This window comes from Alligator mississippiensis, chromosome 2 (assembly GCF_030867095.1).
Source record: "Alligator mississippiensis isolate rAllMis1 chromosome 2, rAllMis1, whole genome shotgun sequence".
Taxonomy (NCBI): Eukaryota; Metazoa; Chordata; order Crocodylia; family Alligatoridae; genus Alligator; species Alligator mississippiensis.
The window spans coordinates 142,978,303-143,001,928 of record NC_081825.1 but is presented as its reverse complement, the minus strand read 5'-3'; the positions used below and the strand labels follow the sequence as shown (position 1 = coordinate 143,001,928).

The window sequence follows — 23,626 nt, the reverse complement described above, 5'->3', positions numbered from 1 at the left end:
TGCCAAGGATCTCCACAAATTAATTACACACTGTGCAAAAAAAATAAACCTTCCTTTTGTTTGATTTAAAAGTGTTACCTAATAATGTTCTTGTATGTTACCTAGTTCTAGTGTTGTGCATAACAGAAACTAGTCAATTCTGTTTGTTTTCTCCATGACATTCATGGTTTTACAAACTTCTATCGTATCATGTCCTGGTAATTCTGAACCAGATGATCAGCAGCCTTATTGCTCTTTCTACATATAGACCTTTAGCTGTGTCTAGAGACAGCTTTTCTTTAGACAGCCTGGCAGGGTGGGTATGCTAAAAACTTTGACCATGGTTGTTGAAAACTGTAACAATCTTATCTCAACTGTCTTGACAAAAAATAGTTTTCAGGACTGCCTCCTTGAAAAGGTTTCTGGAGGAGGCAAGCGCACTGTGTCATTTTTTTAAGGCCTATAATGACTACACTTGCACCCACGCTGCGCCAATGACTACACATTAGCACCCATGTAGTCCTGCACTGACCTGGGGAGAAATCCCAGAGGGACCATAGTGGAAAAACCTTGTGTATGGCCTATGACACAATGCCTTTACAAAACAGGCTCCCCCTCTGTAGTCCTCTGCACCTATCTTAGGCCAGATCTTCTCTTGTCCTGAGAGCTATTAGACTCAGTGATTGCACTCTGGACCCTGAAACTTGGTGGAAAAGTGGGGAGAAGGAGGCTGGATGGGAAGATGGGGAAAACATTTGTACCCTCCTGCTTTGTGCATTCCCGCTGTAGACAGACTGATCCAACCTCAATTGGCAAAAATGGCCTGGAAGAGTAAATCACTATGCACAATGAATTGAAGGTATCTGGGTGCTATAAGCATAGCCTAGTATTCACTTCCCACACAGTACCAGGTCCATCAGCATCAGAGGATTCCAAAAAGGAAATACTTTACTGCTTAAGGGTTGGTTTTAGCACATAAAACAAACAGTGGCTATATACAGTACCCATGTATAATGGACATTTATTGATCTTTTGACATGGAATGTTTCCCATAGTGAAAATACATCCTAGTACTTTATGCATCATATGCACCAGCTACTGGGTCTGGGAAGGGCTTATTCCAGGCACAGGAAATTCTGGAGCATAAACTGTGTGCGCCCACTCTCCGTGGCTGTTGTCTAGTTCTGGTTTATGAATTCAACAAATAAAAGGAGACGGGTAAAGCTGGCTGCAAGAAGGCTGGTGTTGCCTCAGTTACCCTGATTTGTCTTCCATTGGGCCAAGGGGTACCCTGTGAGGCCAAGACAAGGGCCTGTGTGCTGTAAGGTCAATTAGTTATTTTCTATTCAGAATGCAAAGCAAGTAGCAGTGATGAGTGTCTGTGGTGGTAAGCCCCACAGACAGTGGCCTCACCTGGCTACTGCCACTGCTGTGAGGCTTCTGCAGCTTCACACCATGAAGGAGTGAGCATCCCAGTGATTTTCTGTAGCTGTAGGGCTATGGAACAAAGTGTTCTGAGAGAGATGGGTCGCAATATTGCTCCTCCTTCCCCTCACAACAGACACTATCTCCTCCCCTGAAGGAATCTGACCACTCTTAGCAACTGGCATGTCATGGATGGTCAAATCCCCCTTGGTTTTGCCAGAGATCTAAGGACTGAACAAAAGCAGGTGACAGGGACACATCAGGCCCCTCTCTCAAAGCAACAGCTATTCCGCAAGTGCTATATCTTACCATGTCTGGGCTTCTGGGTAACAACAAAAACAAGCTCGTTATCTGGCGTGTCCAAGTCCTGCAGGCTCAGGGAAGTGTTGCTGATCACCACTCCCAAGCTCTCACGGACTCTCACAGGTTCCAGCACCATCTTTGGGGCCTCATCGTTCTGTCGCTACAAAAACACAAAGACTGACAGTCACACAGGAGAAGAGACACTTGCCAGACAGGCAAAAATTGCCCTGAGGACAAAGTCAAAAGGAAATTGCCCCGACTGGAAATCTGCACACTCAACTGGTATTTCTGTTAAAAGTTTTAATTAGGTGGCACTGGTAAATCAGGGGTGTCAAGCTGGACTGGTCTGCAGGCTGGATTGGGACTACACACCAGAACCAGTGGGGCACTGCATGCAGTGTGTGCCCCATGTCAGCCCCTGGGACCGCATGCCAGCTTCCAACCCCTGGGGCCAAGTCCAACCCTCCACACTACATGCAGCTCATGCCTGTTCTGCTCTGGGGTTTGCAATCCATTAAGTGTGAAGGCTGCACCAGGAACTGCATGCAGCATAAAAAGTCTGAGGTAGAGGTTGCATGTGGCATCTGCCCTGGACTGGCTTTGGCCACTGGCTCCAGGGCCAATCTGGATCAAATCCCAGACTGTCTTTTGCATGCTGGAACCATTGCACAGGGCCAGTCTGACAGGGCACTGCATGTAGCACACACCCCATGTTGGCTCCCTGTGCCACATGTAGTGCAAGCCCCAGAGCAGGGCTGAGCCAAGCTACATGCAGCATGCAGGGCTGGACTGGCTATGCAGGCTGTACAAGTCAAAGGGAGCCAGCATGCAGTGCTTCGCCAGACTGGCCCTGCTGGCTGGCTTCGGGATGCATGGATGGCCTGATCCAGACCAGCCTGGAGCTAGCACTCAAGCGTGGGTCTGACATGGGCATCATGTGAAACACGCATCCTGGACTGACTCCTTGTACTGTGTGCAATGCCTGTGGTGCCAAGTCCAGCCACGCACCAGATTAGCTCCACACACTTGATATGGAGTATGGGGTTGGTGTGAGACCCACGGGCTGGATCATGGAGATCTGCAGGCTGGATCCAGACCAGAGGCCATAGGTTTGACACACTTGTTATACATAGTCTCTAAAATATTGGCTAATATCCTGCACACTGAGATGGAGGGAACACTTTACCAATCAACACCTCAGCTATGAGACCTGAGAAAGGGGTAGCAATGCCAATTTTTGCCTCAGCAGTGGGGCAGGGACTGGGTTGTTTCTCACAGTTTCAGTCTCATTCCCAGTTTCCCTTTGCTCTAGGAGAAACATCCTCTATGCTGGTCATCTGGGTACATTTTGTCCCACAGCTCTTCGAAGCTTAGCTGCACTGGAGGGTGTTTTGCTAGTGTCTCACAAGGCTGCATGCTTCCCACCCACTGCGTCCCCTCATGCATGAGAGGAGGTGAGCTGCATTCCTGGGGTTGGAATGATGAACAAGAGAAAGTAAGGGGCACCTTCTACACACTTATTCGCCTCTGTGGCCATTCAGAACGGGTCCCAATCTGGCATAGGGTTAGTGGTAGCACTGTAGAAGCCACCCGCACCACTGCATGGAGAGGGTTTTGTCATTCCTCAGAATCTGTCTACCTGAATGGTGATGTTGATGCTCCATGTCTCAGGCAGGATGGAGCTGCTGCTCACAGAGAAGCGGAAGAGGTCATGTGTTGGCTCAACACTTTCATGGACGCTCTGAAAGTAGTACACATGGTTCTCTAGCACATCTTGAATGGGGAATGATGCACCTGAGTCTGCTGTGCCCCCAGGACCAAAAACAGTACCTGTAAACAAAGCACCCTCTGTGACAGGACAGTTGTTTCATGGATATTTAAAAAAAAATTAAGAAAATAATGGAAAGTTATGGCACTCCCAAGGTTTCCTTTCTCTAATTTACTATTAATACATTTAGAGACCCACCCAGAAAGCAGCTTCTGCTGCAGAAAGGAATAGTGTCCTTTTAATTACAGGGTCATCTGGTTCCTGTCCCCTTTTATTAGGCCTGTCTAAAGTGATAATTCACCATCTTTCCACAGCACAACCTCCAGCCTCAATCACCCTTGTTGAAACAGTTTGGCTGCCAAGCAAATTGTCCATTAAAAACTGATCAGAGATTAGTCTTTTTGAAACACAAGCTTATGTTTGCTTTTTCACAGGACACAAAGAATAAGGATGCAGGGTACTGCGTAACAGTCTGCATGGCCCAGAGTTAGTAAGGGAGCTGCTGTTATAAACCAAACTGTTTGCCAGAACTTACCACATAGTGGTACCCTACAGAGCATAATTTTTCCCTGTGCTAAGAACATAAAATAACTGTGATAGCTGTGCAGTATCATTTTACAGTGATGCCTAAGGTGCTTCATGTGCAGTGCTATGTGACAGCCTGACTTGGTGTGGTGGCTACAATTATCCCAGTATCTTTTCTTGGGTCTATACTCTGAGCAACCTCCAGACTATTATGTTAGAAAAAAACTGCACAGAACAAAACACCACAGCACTGGTGAGTGATTTACAGTTCAGCATCTCTAGCCCCTACGTCTAATCAGGGGACTATCAATCAATTTTAAAATGTCCTGCCACAATTACAGTTTCCATGGTGGAACCAAATCACACAGCCGCTGAAGTTTTATTGATGATACAGAAGCAATGAAAGGAACAGTCCCTAGAAATGAAAGGGTCTGGGCTTTCCCATCGCTCATAAAACAGAGTTGTGAACTAAGATGCAACGGGGAAGGGATTCTGACAAGGAAGGCCCTTCTAAGAGTGCCTGCCCTGAGGCCTGGTTGCAAAATCTAAGGGCTGGATACTATCTGTAACCTGCACGTGCATTGGGGACTTTATGTAGATATGCTCCTGCCTCATGACCTCAATGACATTATCTCTCATTATCTTCTCCCCATGTCCATGGTAGAGACAGCATAAAAATGTAATGCAGATATGGACCGTATTAATCTCTCTAGAGAGGTTGCTTGTTGCTGGGGAACTGCCCCTCACACAGGGTTTCCAACAGCAGATGCTGTCTGGGGAGTCTTTGGCAGCTCAGTGCAAAGAAATGATACTGGTAGGTTCTGGGAGAAGCCAGGTGGGCAGCACACAACCTGCGTGAGAAGGTTACAGTCACTTGATTCCTGAGTTACACACAAACTTAAAGAGACCTGTAACTAGTGAGCAAAACCACTGGGCTCTCTGGTATGGGGCGTGGCAGAAATGCCACCGTCTGTGTCCCTCTCCAGAAATCTGTCTCTGCCAGCGTGAGAGGCTGGTGTTGCATTCCTCAGGGAGGGGGATCTTCCTCCCTGCTACATGACAAAAGCCTGGTGCCTCGGATGTGGATTCTCTGGTCACCTAGGGAGGGGGAGGGAAAAGCCCGGCTCACCGGCCCAGGTGACCCGTGATGCTTTTTAAATTGGTTGGCTAGTGGCCAGCACTGGCAGCTTCGATTGGACCGGGCTGCTGAGGTCAGAAAGGTTATTTAAAGGCCCAGTCCAGGAAGAAGGCAGCCTTTAGCCATGCGGTCATCAAGGTGAATCTGAAACTGGGAGAGGAGCTTCACCATCTGAAACAGGCTCTCTCCTCATAACCGCATGCTCAAAGAGTGACCTGCCTCCAGAGGAAAACTCCAACCACCTCTGGATGATGCGTGTGAGTAAGCTACTCGAGATCAGACTAGATATTTAGCTTACAGTAACTCAGATGCGTGATCAAAAGGCTACCTCAGCCATACTGGTTTGCTCTATGGGGATTCCTCTGAGATTCCTATGATACTGCTCTACCTTTTACCCTGTTTCCACCCTACCCCCTGTAATAAATAAAGTTCTCCTTTGTGACCGGTGTGGGAGACTTATTATGGGGTGGGTCTAAATTATGCTGAGGAAATCCCTTAGGTCTGTGGACTAAGGGAGACTTTCCTATTAAGCCCCTGACTTGGGAAAGTGCCCCAAGTGCCTGTATTGGGTCTAGCACCCATTGGACGATCGGGCCTGTGTTTTCCAAGGTGCGCAGAGCCAGAATTGAGTCCAGAGTCTTGGATGGTGGCAGTGGGAACCCCAGGCTAGTGGGTGTGCTCCAGGAAAGGGGTCGGCCGGATGTGAGGCACCCCAGGGAGGCACTCGGAGCCTGGAAGGTGGTCGGGCGCAGTGAAGTGGGCGGCTCAAGGCAGGAGCACTCCCTACTGGCCCGCCACACGGGGAACACCTGCTTCTGCCTCTCAGACAGAAGAATTCAGTGGAAACTGTGTCAGGGAGACTCACAGAGCTTCCTGCTCCTATGCTGTTTTTACCACAATAGGGAAAGATCTGGTCTGGAGTAATGACTTAAGAACTGGAGGTACACATTCACAGTGCCACTGAAAAATAGCCAACCTGGGATGCAAGGGAACAGCCGAACAACCAACAATGTAATGGAAAGGATTGCTATAGGCAAAATAATATGAGATGAAGTTGTCCTGTTAAGAGCACCTACAGTGCATGAAGGCACAAGTCCTAATGAGGAACACCCATGGATAATGGAAGGGACACGTCATAACTCTGAGTTGATATAATTATATACCAAATTCCTCCAGCTAAGCTCTTCCACAGCTTAGCTAGCTTTTAAACTTCATAGAACACTTATTAGCTGGATTCAGGAATGGGTTGCTATGGACAACAAGAACAGCCTGAGTTATGAAAGTAATCGTTAAATATTAAACAACGACTTTGTAAAGGCTCCTGGTCCAGAGCATGAGCCAGCCCCTTATTAATAAGGGTAAGGAGGAAAATTTCTCTGGGGGCATGTTATCTGCCTCTTAAAACCTTTCTCTGAAGTAGCTGCGGCTGATCATGTTAGCTCCTTGATGAAATCCCCAACCCCCATTCTGTGTTCCTATTTCCTGATCAAAAGAAAGGGAAAATAGATACATGTACAATTTACCTGTCTTTGTGTTTTCAATGCACCCATATATGGGTAGAGTGATTATTGTAACCACTAACTCTTCCATGGCTGTATCGTAGTCAGTGGCTAGGAGTTGGTGAATGGACAACGGGACCCTCCCTCCCTCATCAACCTGAAAAGCAGGAAAAGGGAAATAAAACACATGTGCTTTAGAAACAAAAGCAAGTTCCACACTCATTGCTGAATTGATCAAACACTCAGGGTAAGGGAGGGGGCAAGAGGGAAGAGATAATTCATGACACTGGCAGCTTAAACTTAACCTTTTGCCTATTTCTGCATGAGTCCAGTAGCACACAATTGCTATCAGCCTCTAATGGAGAAGGTAGAGAAGTAATTCCTGACATTCCCAGTGACACTGCACTTTTCAAAAGTGCCAACCAAACAAAGTTCAAGGTCTGCCCAATCCAAACAGGTCATGATGCTATTTTGGTTAAGGAATGGAAGCTTCTGTAGGCAACAACACACCTGGAGGTAATATGGCCAGAATCACAACCAGCCTCCTTTGACCCTCCCAACTCATGCAGCTGGGTGCCCACTTACAGCTGGGTTAATTAGGGGCAGTCTTCAGTATGCATCTAGAGTGAGGTCTGTACTCATGCCTCTGAATCAATAGCAAAGGGTTTTCACTGCTCTGCCACACACTCCATCTCATGAATGACACATGCCCCTGGCAGCTGGGGAGCATGGCTGTGCTGGTGGCGGCAGGAGCATGGCAGCGGCGGTAAGTGTGGAGCTCCCACCAACACCACCGGCACTGTCAGCAGCAGGGGGGCAGGCAGTGCCTTTTTGCAGGGGGTGCATGTGCACCTGTGTGCACCCCCTATACATCGCCCCAGCTCCATCTCCCTATCCCTTGAATATAAGACAAACCAAACAGAAAATTGGGGTAAGGTGAGGGCTTGCCTGCCCCTACCAGCTGCCTCATGCTGTTGAGCTAGCATCAATGTAACAGAGTGAAATGAGCAGCAGAGAGTATTCTGGCAGGTCACAGTGACCTGGTAGGAGGAGTGACAAGCTGCATCTTTGTTGAGTGAGAAGTTTTTGATAGTGGAAAAAAGGGAGTGGGAAGTTGGTAAGGGAGGTAGGCTACATCAAACAGTTTAGATAAGCGTTTTGGAACGCTGCATGTTGATCCAAACCTCCAGAAGTTTTCATATTCATCCAGCACTAGCCCTAGTGAAAAAGCAGGACAACTCCTCAGCTTTGATGAGTTAGCCTAGCTCTGTTGGCACCAGTGGAGCTATACTGATCTACTTCAGCTGACAAGCTGGGACCACTGGTTATAATGTAAATGAAGACAGGGGGTTCAGGGACAGGAGAGCATCGTCAATTTCCTCTGGTCATCAAAAAATGTACTAATGCTTTGCATGTGGAAGACACATCTATACTACTAGATGGTAATTCACCACGATGTACTGAATATAGGAAACTTACTGTTCAGTGGTTTAGATCAAGCAAGTTCTCATTGCCATTTTAAGCACTGGAACCTATTACTTACAGTAATATGATCAGCAAAAGCAATGACCGATGGTCTGTTATGAAGAGGTGTGATGGTGATGGTAAACATCTGGCTGTCAAGCTGATTGTTGTCAGCATCGATGACAGAAAAGTGGAAAATATCAGTGACTGGCTGATCACTGGTCTCAAATGCAGTTGTGTATCTGTGAATGTCAAAAATAGAATCGAGTCACCTATTATATTTAAACACTAGGTTGGAACATCCCTCTTTTCAGTGAGGCATTGTTTCAGGGGTTTTTTGTTTTTTTAACTCTCCCACTTACTGTATTCAGAATGAGCTCTTTCTCTCCCCATTGTGTAAATAGTACTGAACAGGAAAAGGCTGGCCTGAGAGCAATGGTTGGAAGAAACATCCATAAATGTTGTCACATCACACATCTTAATGCTGATGGGCAATCATGTTCTGATTCCCCAGCTCTTGGGGAATTGAGAAACAGTGTATGAATGGTGTAACAGGTATCCGCTCTGGGCCGAGCTAAAATGTGGCCCGTACACCTGTTCCTGGGGCAACCGCCCGCCTTCTCGCCTGCCATGCCTTGCTGTTAATTAATTAATTGATGTTAATTAGTGGGAGGCTGCCCTTGTACTGCCCCGCTGCCAGGGGGCGCTATCTGCGGCTCCGTTTCCTCCCCTACACCGCAGTCCACACCTCGCCGATGGAATAGCCATTATGTCTGAGCCTTATCACAATCTGGCCACTCTTTGTCCTCTCTGGGCCTTCCTTCCTTTGATCAACAATGCTGCCCCCTCTCTGGGGCCTCCGCATCCACACTGGGACTTCTCAGCCACTGTCCCTTCTCTGGGGTCTTTCAGCAATGCTGCCCCCTCTTCGGGGTTCACCGTGCCTGCACTGGGCTTCTCACTAATACTGCCCCCTCTCTGGGGCTCATTGTGCCCACGCTGGGCTTCTCAGTAACACTGCCCCTCTCCGGGGCCTTCTCCTTAACATTGCCCCCGCTCTGGGGCCTTCTCCGTAACACTGCCCCCGCTCTGGGGCTGGGGGTTTATACACCCCGAATGCTGCACCCTCACTGGCGCTGGGGTCCTCACCCTCCGCTGTGAGTCCCCTATGAGGCCTCCTGCAACCCCTAATAGCCTCATCCAAACCACCGGTCTTGTAACAACAACAAAATACAAGCCCCTGGGCTGTAACATAAACAGAAGCCACCTGGCCCTAACAACACTCAGTCCTATCAGTGACCCTTTAACTCTCAGCAATGTTGGATGCAGCTCCTGTATCAGGTTTCCCCTCTCTCCCAGGGCAGACAGCTCCTTCCTCTTTGGCAGCTGGCAGGGCACTGCCTCTGGCCCCAGTCCCTAGGGTTTATAAGGGAGCCAGGCCCTGCCCCTTCTGGTCAGCTGACCTTCCCTGGTTGCCCCGGCAACCTACAGCTGGGCTCCTTATTCCCTATTAGGGAGGAAGCCCTAGCACTTTCCCCTCTTTGGGAGCAGGGCACCTCAGTGCTCTGTGACAAATGGCTATGCATGTTCATGGCAGGTGGAGATTATTGAACAATTCCAGTATTGTCCTAAGAGCAACACTACTATTCTTGTGAGACGTATCATCACATTTTCTTTTCTTCTGAACAGCTGTCCCTGGGCCATATGGACAATAAAAATATGAAGGAGGATTTCCAAACATATTCAGCAGTGGCCAAACTTTGCTTCTCACTGAAGTCAAAAGGAAAACTCCCATCAACCTCAGCACAAAGAGAATTACACTCATGTTGAGTGCTTTGAAACATCCCACTACAAATTTTTTATGCAGTGACTTATTTATGTGCTTGAAAGGTATTCACGTTCAACCTTTACTGTGACAACATTAATCCACAGATGCTCTGATGGTTTCATTTCCTCATGTGTCACTGTTGTGGCTGTGTTTTGTGTATGAATTTGCACACACATTGCCATGAGGATAAGGCTACATTTGGGTCATATTTTGATATATAACAGAAGGAGGTTCTGGCTCCTTCTATGAACAAACCAATGACAGGGTGACCTTGTACCCTAACTGGAAAGGAAATCCAGAAAAGAAGTCACCACTATGTGTTACACCAGGTACTCAGCATGGATAATCAGAAACGTTTTCTGCTGGAGCATTCTGCTGGATATTATCTTTGAGACATTATCAGAGCACAGGAGAGGCAGGAATCTGATGCCACACATGCTTTATGGCTGGAGCAGAGGCGGATCCAGAGAAGTGTGGTGGGTGAGGTCACATCATCCCTTCAGCTGTGCCTCATATACCCAGTGACCTCAGGCTCATCAGCACAGGTCCTGCCAGAGATCCACAAGCAGTGAGCTCTCCAGCTGATTAGCATAGAGCTACACATGCATTAAGCTCTCTGAGCTCACCGGATGGTTAACGTAAGTCCCGCCAGAGCTTCACTTGCACAGGGAGCTCTCACAGAGCCTGACAGGCCTTGTGCTGATCAGCTGGTGAGCTCAGAGAGCTCAGCACACGTGCACTGCACTGCACTGCATAACCAAACAGGTGTGGCAGCACACAGCCCTCTCATCCCCCAGCCCTGGATCTATCCATAGGTTGGCGTTGTTTCAAGCAAAGCTATTCTTTTATATCATTAGTTTTGATACTATCTAAAAAAGCAGCATGTCAACAAAAATATATAGTGATTTTGAAGCAGTGCAAGTTAACTTGCATTTTGTATACACAAAAGAACCCAATTTGATATACATATTCATTGCCATTTTTAATATTATAAGATATAACCATATAATTAGGAGTGGCAATTGTGGTACAGGATTATAAACACTGCACGTCCCAACATTAATATCACATGCTCCCTGCAGATGGCGCAGACAGCCTGAATGTGCCCAATACAAAGGTGGTTTGGTAAAAAAATGAGTTGGTTACCTGATCTTCTGATTGTTGATATCTTCCATTGTGAAATTATAAACTTCCACAAGCTCCCCATTATACAGTCCAGAGGCCCATAAAAGGGTGCCGTACATAGGCAGAGATATTAATTGAATTGTGATCTCTGAGTCGGGAGAATTATTATCCTAACATGAAAAATAAACCAAACAGCAAAATTAGCTTTTGTTTCTCTACATTGGACATGGAAGAAAATAAGGCAGATGGTGAAATATCTAAAGATGCTGAAAGCTGACCAGGCTTCACTGAGGAATGCTGACTTTTTTGGAATTTAATGCAGAGTGTGTATTTATTTTCACATAACTAAAAGGCATTCTATCTCTACCACACATATATGCTCACTCAGATATGTCTTGTATATTTTATTTTCAAATCACATGAAATTCCAAGTAGAATTTCTCCTACCACTAATACCTAGTGGCTGGTCACAGATAACTGAGATGAAATATACTGATGTGTGTCTCAGAAAATATGCAAAGATTGGGCTAAATTCAGCTCTTAGTTACACCAGTGTAACTGTGGAACAATTGTATTAAAGTCAATGGACTGCTTCTGGATTTACACTGGTGAAGCAAAGAGCTGGATTTGGCCCATTTAATTAACTGTCTCCAATTATATGATGATGTATCCAAATCTGCATCTTTACTTAACACTTCTGGGAAGAAAACATACCATAAGATTCAAGTTCTGAGCCATCTTACTCTGAACATACGTAGTCAAATCTTTGCTTTACTGGTAAGTGTAGTCTCCCTGACTAAAATGTGAGAGACAAGCAGGGGCTAGCACATAGACCCACATTATGTGTATTCATGGCCTTCTTTCTATATCTATAAAACAAGTGTCAAAAAAAAATCACAGACACCAGGTATGAACTTTCTGATGTCATCACCATGAAAAGCATTGTAAACCAATGGCATCTGTTATTTTTTGTAATGCATTACAATGGTGTCTATACTCCATTCCCTCCTGCATTCTGGGCCTTTTCAAAAATGATTTTCTAATAGAATAATCAATGAAATGCCTAACAATTACCCTAATATAAATTTCTCAATGCAATGAGTAGCAATCTATCCATATAACAGAAGTAAAATCCACTACTGTGCTGGAACCTCACTCCCAGGGGCCTGAGATGCATCAGATTTTGCAGTTATGTATTGTACGTGACACCAGACCAGTGTCAACATTTCCCACCATATTCCTCTTACAGCTGAGGCTCCTGTAGTCATGTCAGCATTTCAGCTTTCATTTAAAAAAATCTTTCTAGCCCTCATGATGTTAAGAGAAAAGCCTGAAATCGGGATCCAAGTGCATTCAGAAACCAGAAGGTAAGGAAAATGTGCCCTCTTAAATGCTGTGATTTTTACACTAGTCACACCATTTGGGAAGTTTGAATCAATATTGGTGAATGTGCAGGTTTTGGCACACCACTGTCATGCTGTGAAATAAAAAGCTATAAAGGCTACTATTTCTAGGAATGCAAAAAGTATTCACTCAACCCAAGGGAAAAAAGGGGGCAGCGAGTGAAATCCTCAGCTGAAGAAGTGGGTTAGTTGTCTTGTAAATCAGGGGAGCAAATGCCCACATTTCTGGGCTTGCCAGAACCTGAAAAGAATATTGTAAAGTTACCAACTTTCACCACATTATCTAATACATGGAAGGGGACTCCCATGGATGGGTCCTCCACAGCCCCACCCAAAAATTCCACTCTCTCCACTACAACTTCCTTCTTTTTTCCAATCTCATGCTACTGCCTTCCTGACAAACACGTCCCTGAGGGCTTCCACTGTAGGTTTCTCTCAACCAAAACCACCTTAGGACAGTTTTGCCTCCTTCTGCTTAACATTGTGCAATGAAGAACAGCCCAACAGTTATCACAGAATCATAGAGAAGTAGGGCTGGAAGAGACCTTCAGAAATCATCTCGTCCAACCTCCTGCCTGAGGCAGGATCATTCCTATCCAAAGCATCCTATAAAATGCAGTTACAAAAGCTGTCTTCTATCCTTCCTATCTCTAGTAAAACTATGGATCCCATTTTACATTAAAGAATTGTACAGACATGAGGGAACTTCTTCAAAAGCACCAAGCTCCCATTTTTAAAAGTCACTCTTAGTAGCTGAAATTCCATGAACTTTTCATTAAATGTATGCTCCTGCCAGCAATGCTTACACAGGTTTTTAGGTATCTAAAAATGAAGAGAGGTACTTAAATGGAATTTACATAAATGCCAAAGCCAGCAATTCTCAACTAGGGTGCCCCCAAATCGTTTGAAGGGTAGTATGAGATGTGAGAAGATAAGCAGATAAGCCAGGCACAGGCTTGTCCTTACATGGACAACTCCCCACTCCTACTCCCCAGCCCCTGTGTAAGGAGGTAAGCACTGTAATATATAAATTTGTATTTAAAATTGCGTGCCGCTCAATTCACAAATGTTATGGAGGGGTGCCTTGAGTCCAGTAAAGGGTGCCTTGAGAGTCCATAAATGTTAATGACCACTGGCCTGAGCCAATGCAAGTAAGGTACCTAGCCTACTTAAGAATCTATCTTTAGGTGCCTAACTATTTACATAATATGGCCCTAAATGACTTGTAAAAATGGGACTTAGGCACCTGAGTCGCTTGCAATGCAAGTCAAAATGGGACTCTAACAATGAAGCAGTATGGGCACAGCAGTGATCTTGACGCTGGCTGCCTTTGTGGACTATGAGGTACAATAGCTATGAATTCCAGGAGTTTATCCAAACCTCTAAGTATCTAACTGGTTAGTACTTTAAAAGTAGCACTCTTTCAGCTGTTAATAGGCAAAAAAGACTCCCCAGGGACCATTTTAATGTTAGATGAGCACCATTCAAATTTCAGTGGTCTACTAATTCAATACAACTAATTCATTTACTTACACAGAGTCATAATTTCTGCAAGACATAACATTGGCTCAAAAAGACCCTAATACATTAGGGCAGGGGTGTCAAATTCCTCCAGCCCCATGGGGCTGGAGGAGGCATAAAGCTTTCCCTTTCTCCCTCCCCCAGTATATCTGATCCAGTGGCTGCTCCAGTTGGTCTGGGACCTGCACGGGTGCAGTGCAAATCCAGAGTGGCTGGAACGAGCGCTGCATGTAGTACAGTCCAGCTGGAGCAGCAGCCACACTGCAAGCATTGGTCAGCTTGCACCACACACAGTGCCTGCCTCAGCCAGCCTGGGACCCATGCTACAAACCCAAGAGTGTCCAAGACAACAACTTTTTAGAAAGTGGTGCAGAAACACTGCTCTCCAGCTCTGACACCTTTATAACTCTGACAGCTCTATGTTTCTATCCAAAGCTAATTTTACAATTTATATAAAGCCATGAACTTAGCCTATTAAAACACTGATGGACCTTAAGAAGATTGCCGGGTAGTGTTTATAAATACACCTAAATATTAGGCATGAGCTCTGCCTACAGTAGAAAGGTAATTATATAGAAGTGTAATTAACCCCTGAGTGTGGATGCAGTAATACTGCTATAAAAGTGATTATGCCAGTACAGGTTATCCCCAGACTGAAAGGGAAATAAGCTCTTCTTGTAAAGAGCCATACCCATATAAAGAAAGTTAAGTTAAGCACAGGAGCCTCTTATCCACTGTCAGTTACTACAATACCAGTTCTCTAACTTTTGACACCTAGAAAATAGCTTACAAAATGTCACAGGTGAAGTACACTCCTATGCAGAACATGATGCCTATGCACCACAGACCTGCTTCAGTGGGGATGCCATGACACAAAGGCATTTGAACCAGCATTCTGCATATGGGTGAATATTACCCTCATGGGATACCAGAAGCTGTCATCTTGCCATTAACAAAACAGGGATGTGAAAGCTGGGACTACACATCCAAAATGAAAACTGAGTTCATCCTAAGTTTATGCACTAAGTTTCAGATCTAAGTAGACTCGAAGTCATTGGGTGTGTACATTCATTTAAATTAAAACCAATAAAACTAATTTTCATCTGTTTTCTTAAACTACCTCATCACTTCAATATATGACTGCATTCTAGTAGGGCATTGAGTGACATGTCTAATGTGTTTTGCATGTTGTTCATATTCTGTCTCCTCCTCAGTCCAGGAAAGAATTTGCTATTAAACGCATTGCTACTAAGAAATCTGGTATTTCACATGACACCTCCTGAGAGGGAAATCTCACTTGGCTGTAGTCAGCAAACCATAGTATTTTCACATGATATCACAGAATGCTGCATTCTGGTTTGAGGGGAAAAAGGCATATCAAGCCAGAAAAAGTCAGTCAAAAAGTTTTAAAAGGATTATTGCTGAGCAAACCCACATGTTTAGTTAGCAGGGATGTTTTGTGCATAAATCTGGGATTAACTCAATTTTTATTTTGGCTCTGCAGTTCACCTTTATTTCAGGCAGATAGCCTCAAAAACCCACTAAGATGAAAGAGCCTACTAAGATGAAAGAGCTCATTATTCCTTTTTTGGCATCTGTGGTCAAAACACAGTAAAAAGTTAAAGTGGTTGCCAAAAATCAATATTCTGAAAGTGCAGGAGTGCACGCTGCTGAGAGCCTACCAAGAGGGGAGAACACTAAATACTAAGAATTCATTTGAACAAGGAAGGAATAGATACAAACTTACAACGTAAGCTAGGTGTGACCGAGAAAGTGTCACAGAGCTTTTACTATCCACTGTGACAGTCAGCAAGCAGCCTGGAGCTAACCGGGGACTGTTCCTGTCCATCAGTGATACTTCCACTCTCAGTACAGTAGTTGCAGTGGTAACGCCATCGGTCACAGAGATTTCCATGCTGTCCTCTGCTGCAGATGAGCCATCATGGACATACTGCAAAGCATTTTGGGTGATGTCTTCGTACGTGAAAGTATCACCTTCCCAGAAAGAAATGTGAAACAAATAATGAGTCACTGCCCAGTGCACCAATTCAGCTCAAATGCCTAAGGCCCTGACTCAGTTAAGCACTTACGCATGTTCTTAGTTGTTGTTTAATATACTCCTTACAGGTGTGTGGTCTCCCATTCTATTGGGGATTTCAGTAGTGAGCTACTATGTGCGCAGGGCGGAGCCATAACCTTCATAAACACACTGTGACAAAACAAAGGGTGTTTGACGAACAGCCCTTCCCATTTCTTGCCCAACTAATTCTTAGTCATTTGTCTAATATAAAGGCCTTGAGCCCTGATCTTTACAGTAGCACTGCCCCCCTCCTCCCCCCCCCCCACACACACACAACACCTTTTGTTTGTACTGCTTTCTTGTAAATCAAATTTGTCTCTGATAAGGAGCTGAAACCTGCAACCTCTAAAGGCAAACTGCCCATAAGACTGAGCCTCTGAACAGCATCTTGATCAATTGACAGTGATGGAATTATGCTGACATCATCTGGAACATCCAATTCATTTATTTATTTATTCAGATTTACACAGTATAAAAATGGTCTTGCAAGAAGCTCTAAGCACCCTAACAATTGGTTAAACTTACCCAAACATAATGATTTACCAATCTGCAACAATACAAAGTCATGTACACAAAGGACATTAACCCATCCAAAGAGTGACATTTATATAAACACATGTAGGAAACAAATTAACTTGTCTGAAGAATAAATCAGAGCAACAGAAAAGTGCCTTTAATTTTCCCTCCCTTTGCACATCCTATGAATACACACTCAGACTAGAGACAGGCCCTAGGAATATTCAGCCTCTTAGGGTGAGACTATGGGCCAAATTAGTCAGGGGCAAAATACTGTAGAGCAGGCCAGCAAAAAGCTTATGCATTGCTTAAGTCTCCACGGGGATGAACTTCATCCCATAAATACAGGCACAAACAACCCCACTGAAGTCATCATACTTTGGAAATCACAAAAACTATTACCACCAACATTACCATGGCCAGCACCAGTGTGCTTGATTATAGCAACGGTCCCCAACCATTCACATGTTTTTGAAGCATCACAACCATGTTCTATACTGTGCAATAATAATTACAATTCCATGAATGCTTCTCAGAGTTTCTAGTTGGCCATGACCAGCAGTGTATTATTAATTATAATTGCATTTATATAAAATATAAATATATACATGGGAGCCACATAACTCAGCCAGTAGGGCAACTGGCTATGGACTGGAAGGGCCTGGTTTGATCTCAGGTAGGGGTGGTGGGTTTCCACTTCCAGCATAGCCCCAAGGCTCACCCCAGTTTCTTATCCCATGGATACCAGGAGTAAATGCAGCTGGAACAGGGGTGGGCAAAATCTGGACTGCCAAGCCATTCCATCTGGCCCATGGGGCCCCTAAAACGATTTTTTAAATTAATATTTATCTGCCCCTTACTAAGGTAAAAAATGACAGGAGCCAGGGGCAGTAGGATCCAAGGGAAGTCATGGCAGGCCCCTGGAACAGCAGAGCCCACCTGGCTTCTGGCCTGGGACCGTGGGGCTGTTCATGTCTGTACTGGTGTGGGAAATTCAGGTAAGAGTGTGGGGTGGGGAGGCAGGGGAGGACTGTGGGTGATCGCTGAGTCCAGCTCCTGCAGGGTCCTGCGGTCAGGCCATGCAGCCAGAAGCAAGCAAGTGCACAGGGCCCGCGACTGTGTTTGCGCTCCCAGGAGGCCGGGGGCTGCTGTGGAAGGGCCTGTTTGGCCCTGGCAGCATCACAGGGGGCGCACGGGGCTACTGGGGGCAGCAGAGGCTGGTAGGGACACGGCCTGGGACACGGGAAGCACAGGGAGGCAGCAAGGAAGTTACACTGCGCACGAGGCTTGGGGCAGCCATGGCTTGGCTGCCCCCCACCACGGGTGGCCCCGGTGGGTGCCACTGCCTCGGGGAGAAGGCCCAGGCTTCCCTGCCCTGCAGGGGCCCTGTGGCCCACTGGCAGCTTGCCCCCTGGGCCCCAGGATGGGCAGGGAGGCTGCACCAGGAGTCAGAGCAGGGTCACAGCCGCTTTTGCATTCTGGAGGCTCCTGCGGCTGCCAGTAACCGAGGGGCCATCCAGGAAGGGCCTGGCCAGCCTGGGGGACAGCATGGGGGTGTGGCCGAGGCCACTGGGGGTGGCACAAGTCAGTGAGGACCCGGCACAGGCACTGGAAGCCTGGGGAGGCTCCCCCGAAGTTGGATGTGAGCAGTGCACTCGGGTTCTTGGCTATCGCGGACTGGGGGCAGGTGCTGGTCAGCTCAGTGAGGAGTGCACAGGGCACTCCCATGCACACCCCACATACCCTGAAACCCTTCCCACAAATTCCACAGCCATAGCTTCCTCCATACACAATCACACCTCCCACAAATACCACACACACACACACACACACACACACACACATCCACAGCTCCCCACAAGCCCCACACCCGCCCATATGCCCCCGACACCTCTTCACACCCCACACACTATACAAAAGTAAGACTGCATTTTGAGCTATTATGCAATCACTTCCACATATACAGCACAAACACACACAAATCAGGACAAAAATATCTTTTTTAATTGAATTAAAATAAACTATTAAGGGTATTTGATTTTTAGTACATAATTTGTTTTTTTTCTGGTTCTAAGATAGCAAGCCCTCTTCCCCAAAGGAGTACTTCCAGTGGCAAAAGTCTTAGGTTAGGGGTGGGACTTCCAGTCCCAAGATGGCAAGCAGGGGGCGGGGCACCTGTCAAGGGGCGGAGCTACCCATGCGGCCCTCGACAGCTTGCCAAAACTCAGTAAGCAGCCCTCTGCCTGAAATAACTGCCTGCCTCTGAGCTGGGACATGGTGCTGACCGCACTGTCTCATCATGGCAAAGTTAAGAAACAGTGGAGCCCTGCGCCTCTACTGCCCCAATAGGTGTCAATGGCCTATAAATCAGATACCTCTACCTTCATAATTTTTATATATATTAAATTGATATTATATATGTGAAAATATATAAGGAAATTACAGGATTATAGTTCTATTCTTATATAAACATTCTAACTCAACTCCTTATTAAATGTGAAAAAACAAACAGATAGAGAAAATATGCTGGACTTAGTTGTTCTCCCTGTAATCCATCCTCTGACTCAGAGACCTGTGCAACTCACCTGCTCTCAAGTGGTCATGAACTCTGGTGAGGTTTTTGAGTAGAACCCCATGGCGAGGAGATTCCACCAGCTCAAAGAAGAGATCTTCAGGAGCTGTGTCCACATCACTTACTTCCAGCTGAACCCCTGGCACAGGAACAAGGACAGCTAGGTGTCACAACTGTTATCTACTATACAGTGAATTGTTCATAGGTCTTGTGAAAGCCACATACTGACATCAGGAAATTAACGGATTTGAACACATGTATGTTTGCCTGCCTGCTTGGAGATAATTAATTTTTGGTGATGCCAATGTCATAGGTTAAATTGGAGATATTATTGGAAATCTGCTTAGCAAGTGACATCTAGGATGATACTGAACTCCTGGTAATGTGCAAGTAGATCAAGCATACAAGAAGTGAGAGGGCTGCAATCAGTTTATCTATATGGCAGTGTAAGAAGTTCTGTATTTTTAGTGAGTTGCACAAGTTATTATCCTCTACAATATGTTTGAATGTATTACATGGCAGATATAAATTATGACTCTTGCTGAGGTAGAGATGAAATGTGAAGGGGGTGTGTGGCATGTGGGCGGGGGGGCTACCCATTTGCATAGCTAACAGAAGGTCTGGTCAGAATCCTAGCCTCTGGGCTCAACAGAATATGGGCACTGCTAACAAGACAAACCCCTGGTCTCAACTTATTCAAAAGGGAGGTAAAGATAAGACCGAGGCAGGGTTGTGAGTGCATCCCTCCAACCGGCCAGCCCATAAACATGGCTGGCCATACATGGGAGGAGTATGTTAGACTCTTAAAATGGGTGCAGCATTTTGTATATACTGACCTCTTGGAATAGTTCCCAAGGGCTCTGCTCTGCCCCTAATACAGGTGCTTCAATACATCCCAAGATCCCTCCCACAATGGTGAGAGATGGGTCCAGGCCAGAACTCTACCCAGCTGCCTGTGTGAGACTCACAGGTGATAAGCCCAGCATGTCTGGCCAAGGTCCACCAGCTGGTCCCTTCTGTCACCCTGACCTAGAATTCAGCGCTTGCTCCTGTTCTCTGCTCCTTACCGAGAGTAGCCTTGCCACCCTGGCTGACCTTCAGAAACGGAGTGGTGGTCTGGAACACAGGAGGTTGCTGACCCACCGAGTCCAAATGAATCGTAAATGCCATCTCGGGGGTTACGTGTTCTCCGTCAGACACTAAAAGCAAATCAGCACACAACTGCATTTACTGCTCAAGTGTAAATGGTTCGTATTGCAAAGGCATCTGAAAACACATGCACAGCTTCCCACCTTTGCCCAGGGATTGCCTGACTGTAGTAATCTCGTACCCCTTCTCCACTTATATCACTGTCTAGGAACATGTCTATGCACAGGACTCCAAAATTCAAGAGAAAAAGTGTTTACCGTAGCGCCCCATATCAATCACTAGCAGCACCGGTAAACTGGGAAGAGCCAAGTTGACTGAGTGGGTGGGTGAATACATGCACATATGCACACTTCCTATATCTCTCTATTTACAGTCTGCACTGAACAAAGACTCTTTTTAAGAACAGGGGCTATGTTTCATTCCCAGCACATTAAAAAGGGTTGAAAAACACTAAATAGAACTTCAGGTTACTAATGTGATTTGTTGAGTCACTGAGTCAAAAACTTTTACATCCTTATTCACATCAGTAGGGTTTTCAACTTCATAAGGCCTTCAAGATTTGAGGTAATGGTCAGGGAAGGGGCACACCTGTTACCCATTAAACCACTCCTAGACCCTACCGAAAACTCAGTGTCTTCAGTATATTCTAATCCATTATTTGTGGCATAAGAAAGTAAACATTTCAGATCTTTCTAAAACTTCTCCTTAAGACTTGTAGAAGTGCATGAAGTAAAGGAAGGGAAAAGCATGAGCAGGTAAAATAAAGAAGGACAGGCAGGAAAAGTACCATGTCTCTTGTAGCAAAGAAAGGACAAATGGTTTATATACCTGTAAAACGAAAGTTCACTGATTCTGGGAGACCTGAAGGGAGGAAGACAAGAAGAGCACAGTTGTTAATGACATCAGTTAAAAAAAAGAACAGCAACACGCCCCCCCCAACACACGGATTTAGATCCATTTTGTTTTGAACAAAACTTGATTCCTTTTCCGGTCCTGTTATTGAAGTAGTTCATTACACCTGCTTCAATGTAGGGTGCTGCAGCCAGCAGCTCCTGAAACCTAGTCATACACCAGCCACTCACATGCCTTGGAATAAGCATAGCTCATTGAGCCTTGGAAATTGAGCATGACAAAAAATTAGGGGAAACATCTGGAAATGCAGCAGTTAATCTCCCTTGTGCCTCAGATTCATCTGTAGGTTGAGTATGATAATACCACTCCCTTCTTTCAGGGATAACGCAAAGATTAACCACAGATTTGTACCGTGCTTTGTGATTTTTAAGACCCTGGAATTCAATATAGTTATCAGAGACACGTTCCAGTATTCTGGGTTACGTGGTACCCAATGCTACAACAGGAATTACATAAAGTGGTATTTTTATGCCCTGGCAATTCCAGTGATTTACTAAAAATTGCTTTTGGGTTTCACTGCCTCAGCACAAGCAGCCCTACAAATCAGAGAATGGAAATGTCATCACCATCATATTTTACTCAGTGGGTCAGCTTCACCATGGGACAGAGTGATGTTACATTAGTCCACGAGTTTTCAACATGTGGTCTGCAGATCCCTGGGGGTTGGCAGGCTGTCTAAGGAGTTCACAAAATATGACTATGATCAATCAAAAGTATGTGAATACTTACACTTACAATTCAAATGGGTCTGGATCTCCATTCGAAATTTCCAAAGGGGTCCGCACCTCCATTTGAAATTTTTTAGGGGTCCACAAATGAAAAAATGGTTGAAATCACTGCTCTAGTCAAACTGGTTTGTGACATATGAAAGGGCAGAAAAGGGTTTACCTGCCTATACTTATACTTCCTTATGTCATTCTATGAGTTACTTGTTGTCTGCTCTCTTTGTGGAATGAAGCACCAGTTTTCAGAATACCCTACAGGATGCCTAATCTATCACAAGTACACATAGGAGATTTTTCTTCTTTTTAGTTCATTTACAGGATACTGCATTTATACAATGCTCATTTACAACATACACTAGCTCATTACCCACTAGCTGGCCATAAAGCTAAGTTGACTGGTTTTGCATGAAACAGCCTGTGAACAAAGTCCTTTAATACCAAATCCTATAGGGCTCCTCAAAGGGCGCATCTCTCAGAGAACATTACAATAATAAACTAAAACACTAGGGGCTGGGTTCAGTCAGACAGAAGTCTTCAAAGCAGGGACAACGGAGAACTGCCTTGTCACAGAAGGTGCCTGTGGAGTGACTGCATGTCAGGGAAGTTTAGCCTGTTCCCAAATTTCCTTCTGTGCAAAGGGAAAGGAGAACCAGGCAAGGCTCAACTGTTTCCCTGGGAAACAACGTATGCAGGGGTGAGCACATGAACTGAATCACAAATGGCTCTTGCACTCGGTACAAGAGGCAAGGGAAAGAGCCTCCTTGCTCTCCCCCTCATAATCAGGGATCCTGGTTTTCTTAAACTCTATGATAAAAAATCCAAAATTATCTGATTCAAAACCCCCAAATCCGTGTTTTTCCATGATTAAAATGAAACATCACTATATATATAGATATCAGTTGAACATGATGTTTTATTGATATATTTACAATTTTAAAGCAATTTGGAAACCTACCAGTGCCTCAATCATTATTTCTTGCTCTGGAGAAAGGAAAGAAAAAAAAGCTGCTTCCTACAAGATATAAGGGGCAGGTGGGGAAGATGGGGCCAGGGAAATGAGGAGGACTAGCAGAGTAGCATAAATATGACCATCTAATCCCGCTGCAGCTGGACCCCTCTCAGGCTCTCCCTTCTAACACAGGACAGGCTGGTGGGATCCCTCCACCATTGGGCACATCCAGAGGCACTCCGGCCTGGCCCAGTTCAACCCATGGAGAGACAGCCTAATCCTGGCAGGTGCTCCACAATCCTGTGGTTTTGGTGCCACAGACCCATGGAACCCGCCACTGCACCACCTGGACCCCCAGCCCGGCCGCTGTGGGGACCAGGAGTGGGGCCACTCTGATGCCTTCCAGTTCCCAATGGCACATGTGATGGCCAGCTACGTCCAGTCCTGCTCAGTGCCTAACAGCATGGGGGCATCATGCTGTCCCCAAACAAGGCTATGCCCTTTGCCACACCATCCCCTGCTGGGCCTCAGGCTGCTCCAACCAGCTGCCTGCAGGAGGCAGCTGTGTGCATCCCCCAGGCAGGCACCTTCCACTGATGGCACCCAAAATCAGCTGAGGTCAGGCTGCGGCTCCCAGCGAGTCAGGCCCTGGTCAGCTGGGCTGGGCGAAACTGGTGAGGGGCTGAATCCCCATCCCCATCTCTGTTCCCATCCCCTGATCCACGCTCCAAACTGGTTCTGAAGC

The 23,626-nt window shown here is 45.9% G+C and overlaps 1 protein-coding gene across 6 annotated transcripts in view; it reads right to left on the bottom strand.

Annotated features, from left to right (window-relative positions):
• FRAS1 (Fraser extracellular matrix complex subunit 1) overlaps positions 1–23,626 on the bottom strand; it is a 365,258-nt gene that overhangs the window by 76,286 nt on the left and 265,346 nt on the right. For all 6 annotated transcript variants that reach the window (XM_059722220.1, XM_019498159.2, XM_019498154.2 and 3 more), the window contains 9 exons: positions 21,124–21,156; positions 20,214–20,345; positions 19,160–19,285; positions 15,726–15,973; positions 11,076–11,224; positions 8,181–8,343; positions 6,662–6,794; positions 3,347–3,537; positions 1,714–1,867 (listed from right to left, as the gene is read on the bottom strand). In XM_059722220.1, coding sequence (XP_059578203.1) covers positions 1,714–1,867; positions 3,347–3,537; positions 6,662–6,794; positions 8,181–8,343; positions 11,076–11,224; positions 15,726–15,973; positions 19,160–19,285; positions 20,214–20,345; positions 21,124–21,156 — 1,329 coding nt within the window. The remainder of the gene's footprint in view (positions 1–1,713; positions 1,868–3,346; positions 3,538–6,661; positions 6,795–8,180; positions 8,344–11,075; positions 11,225–15,725; positions 15,974–19,159; positions 19,286–20,213; positions 20,346–21,123; positions 21,157–23,626) is intronic.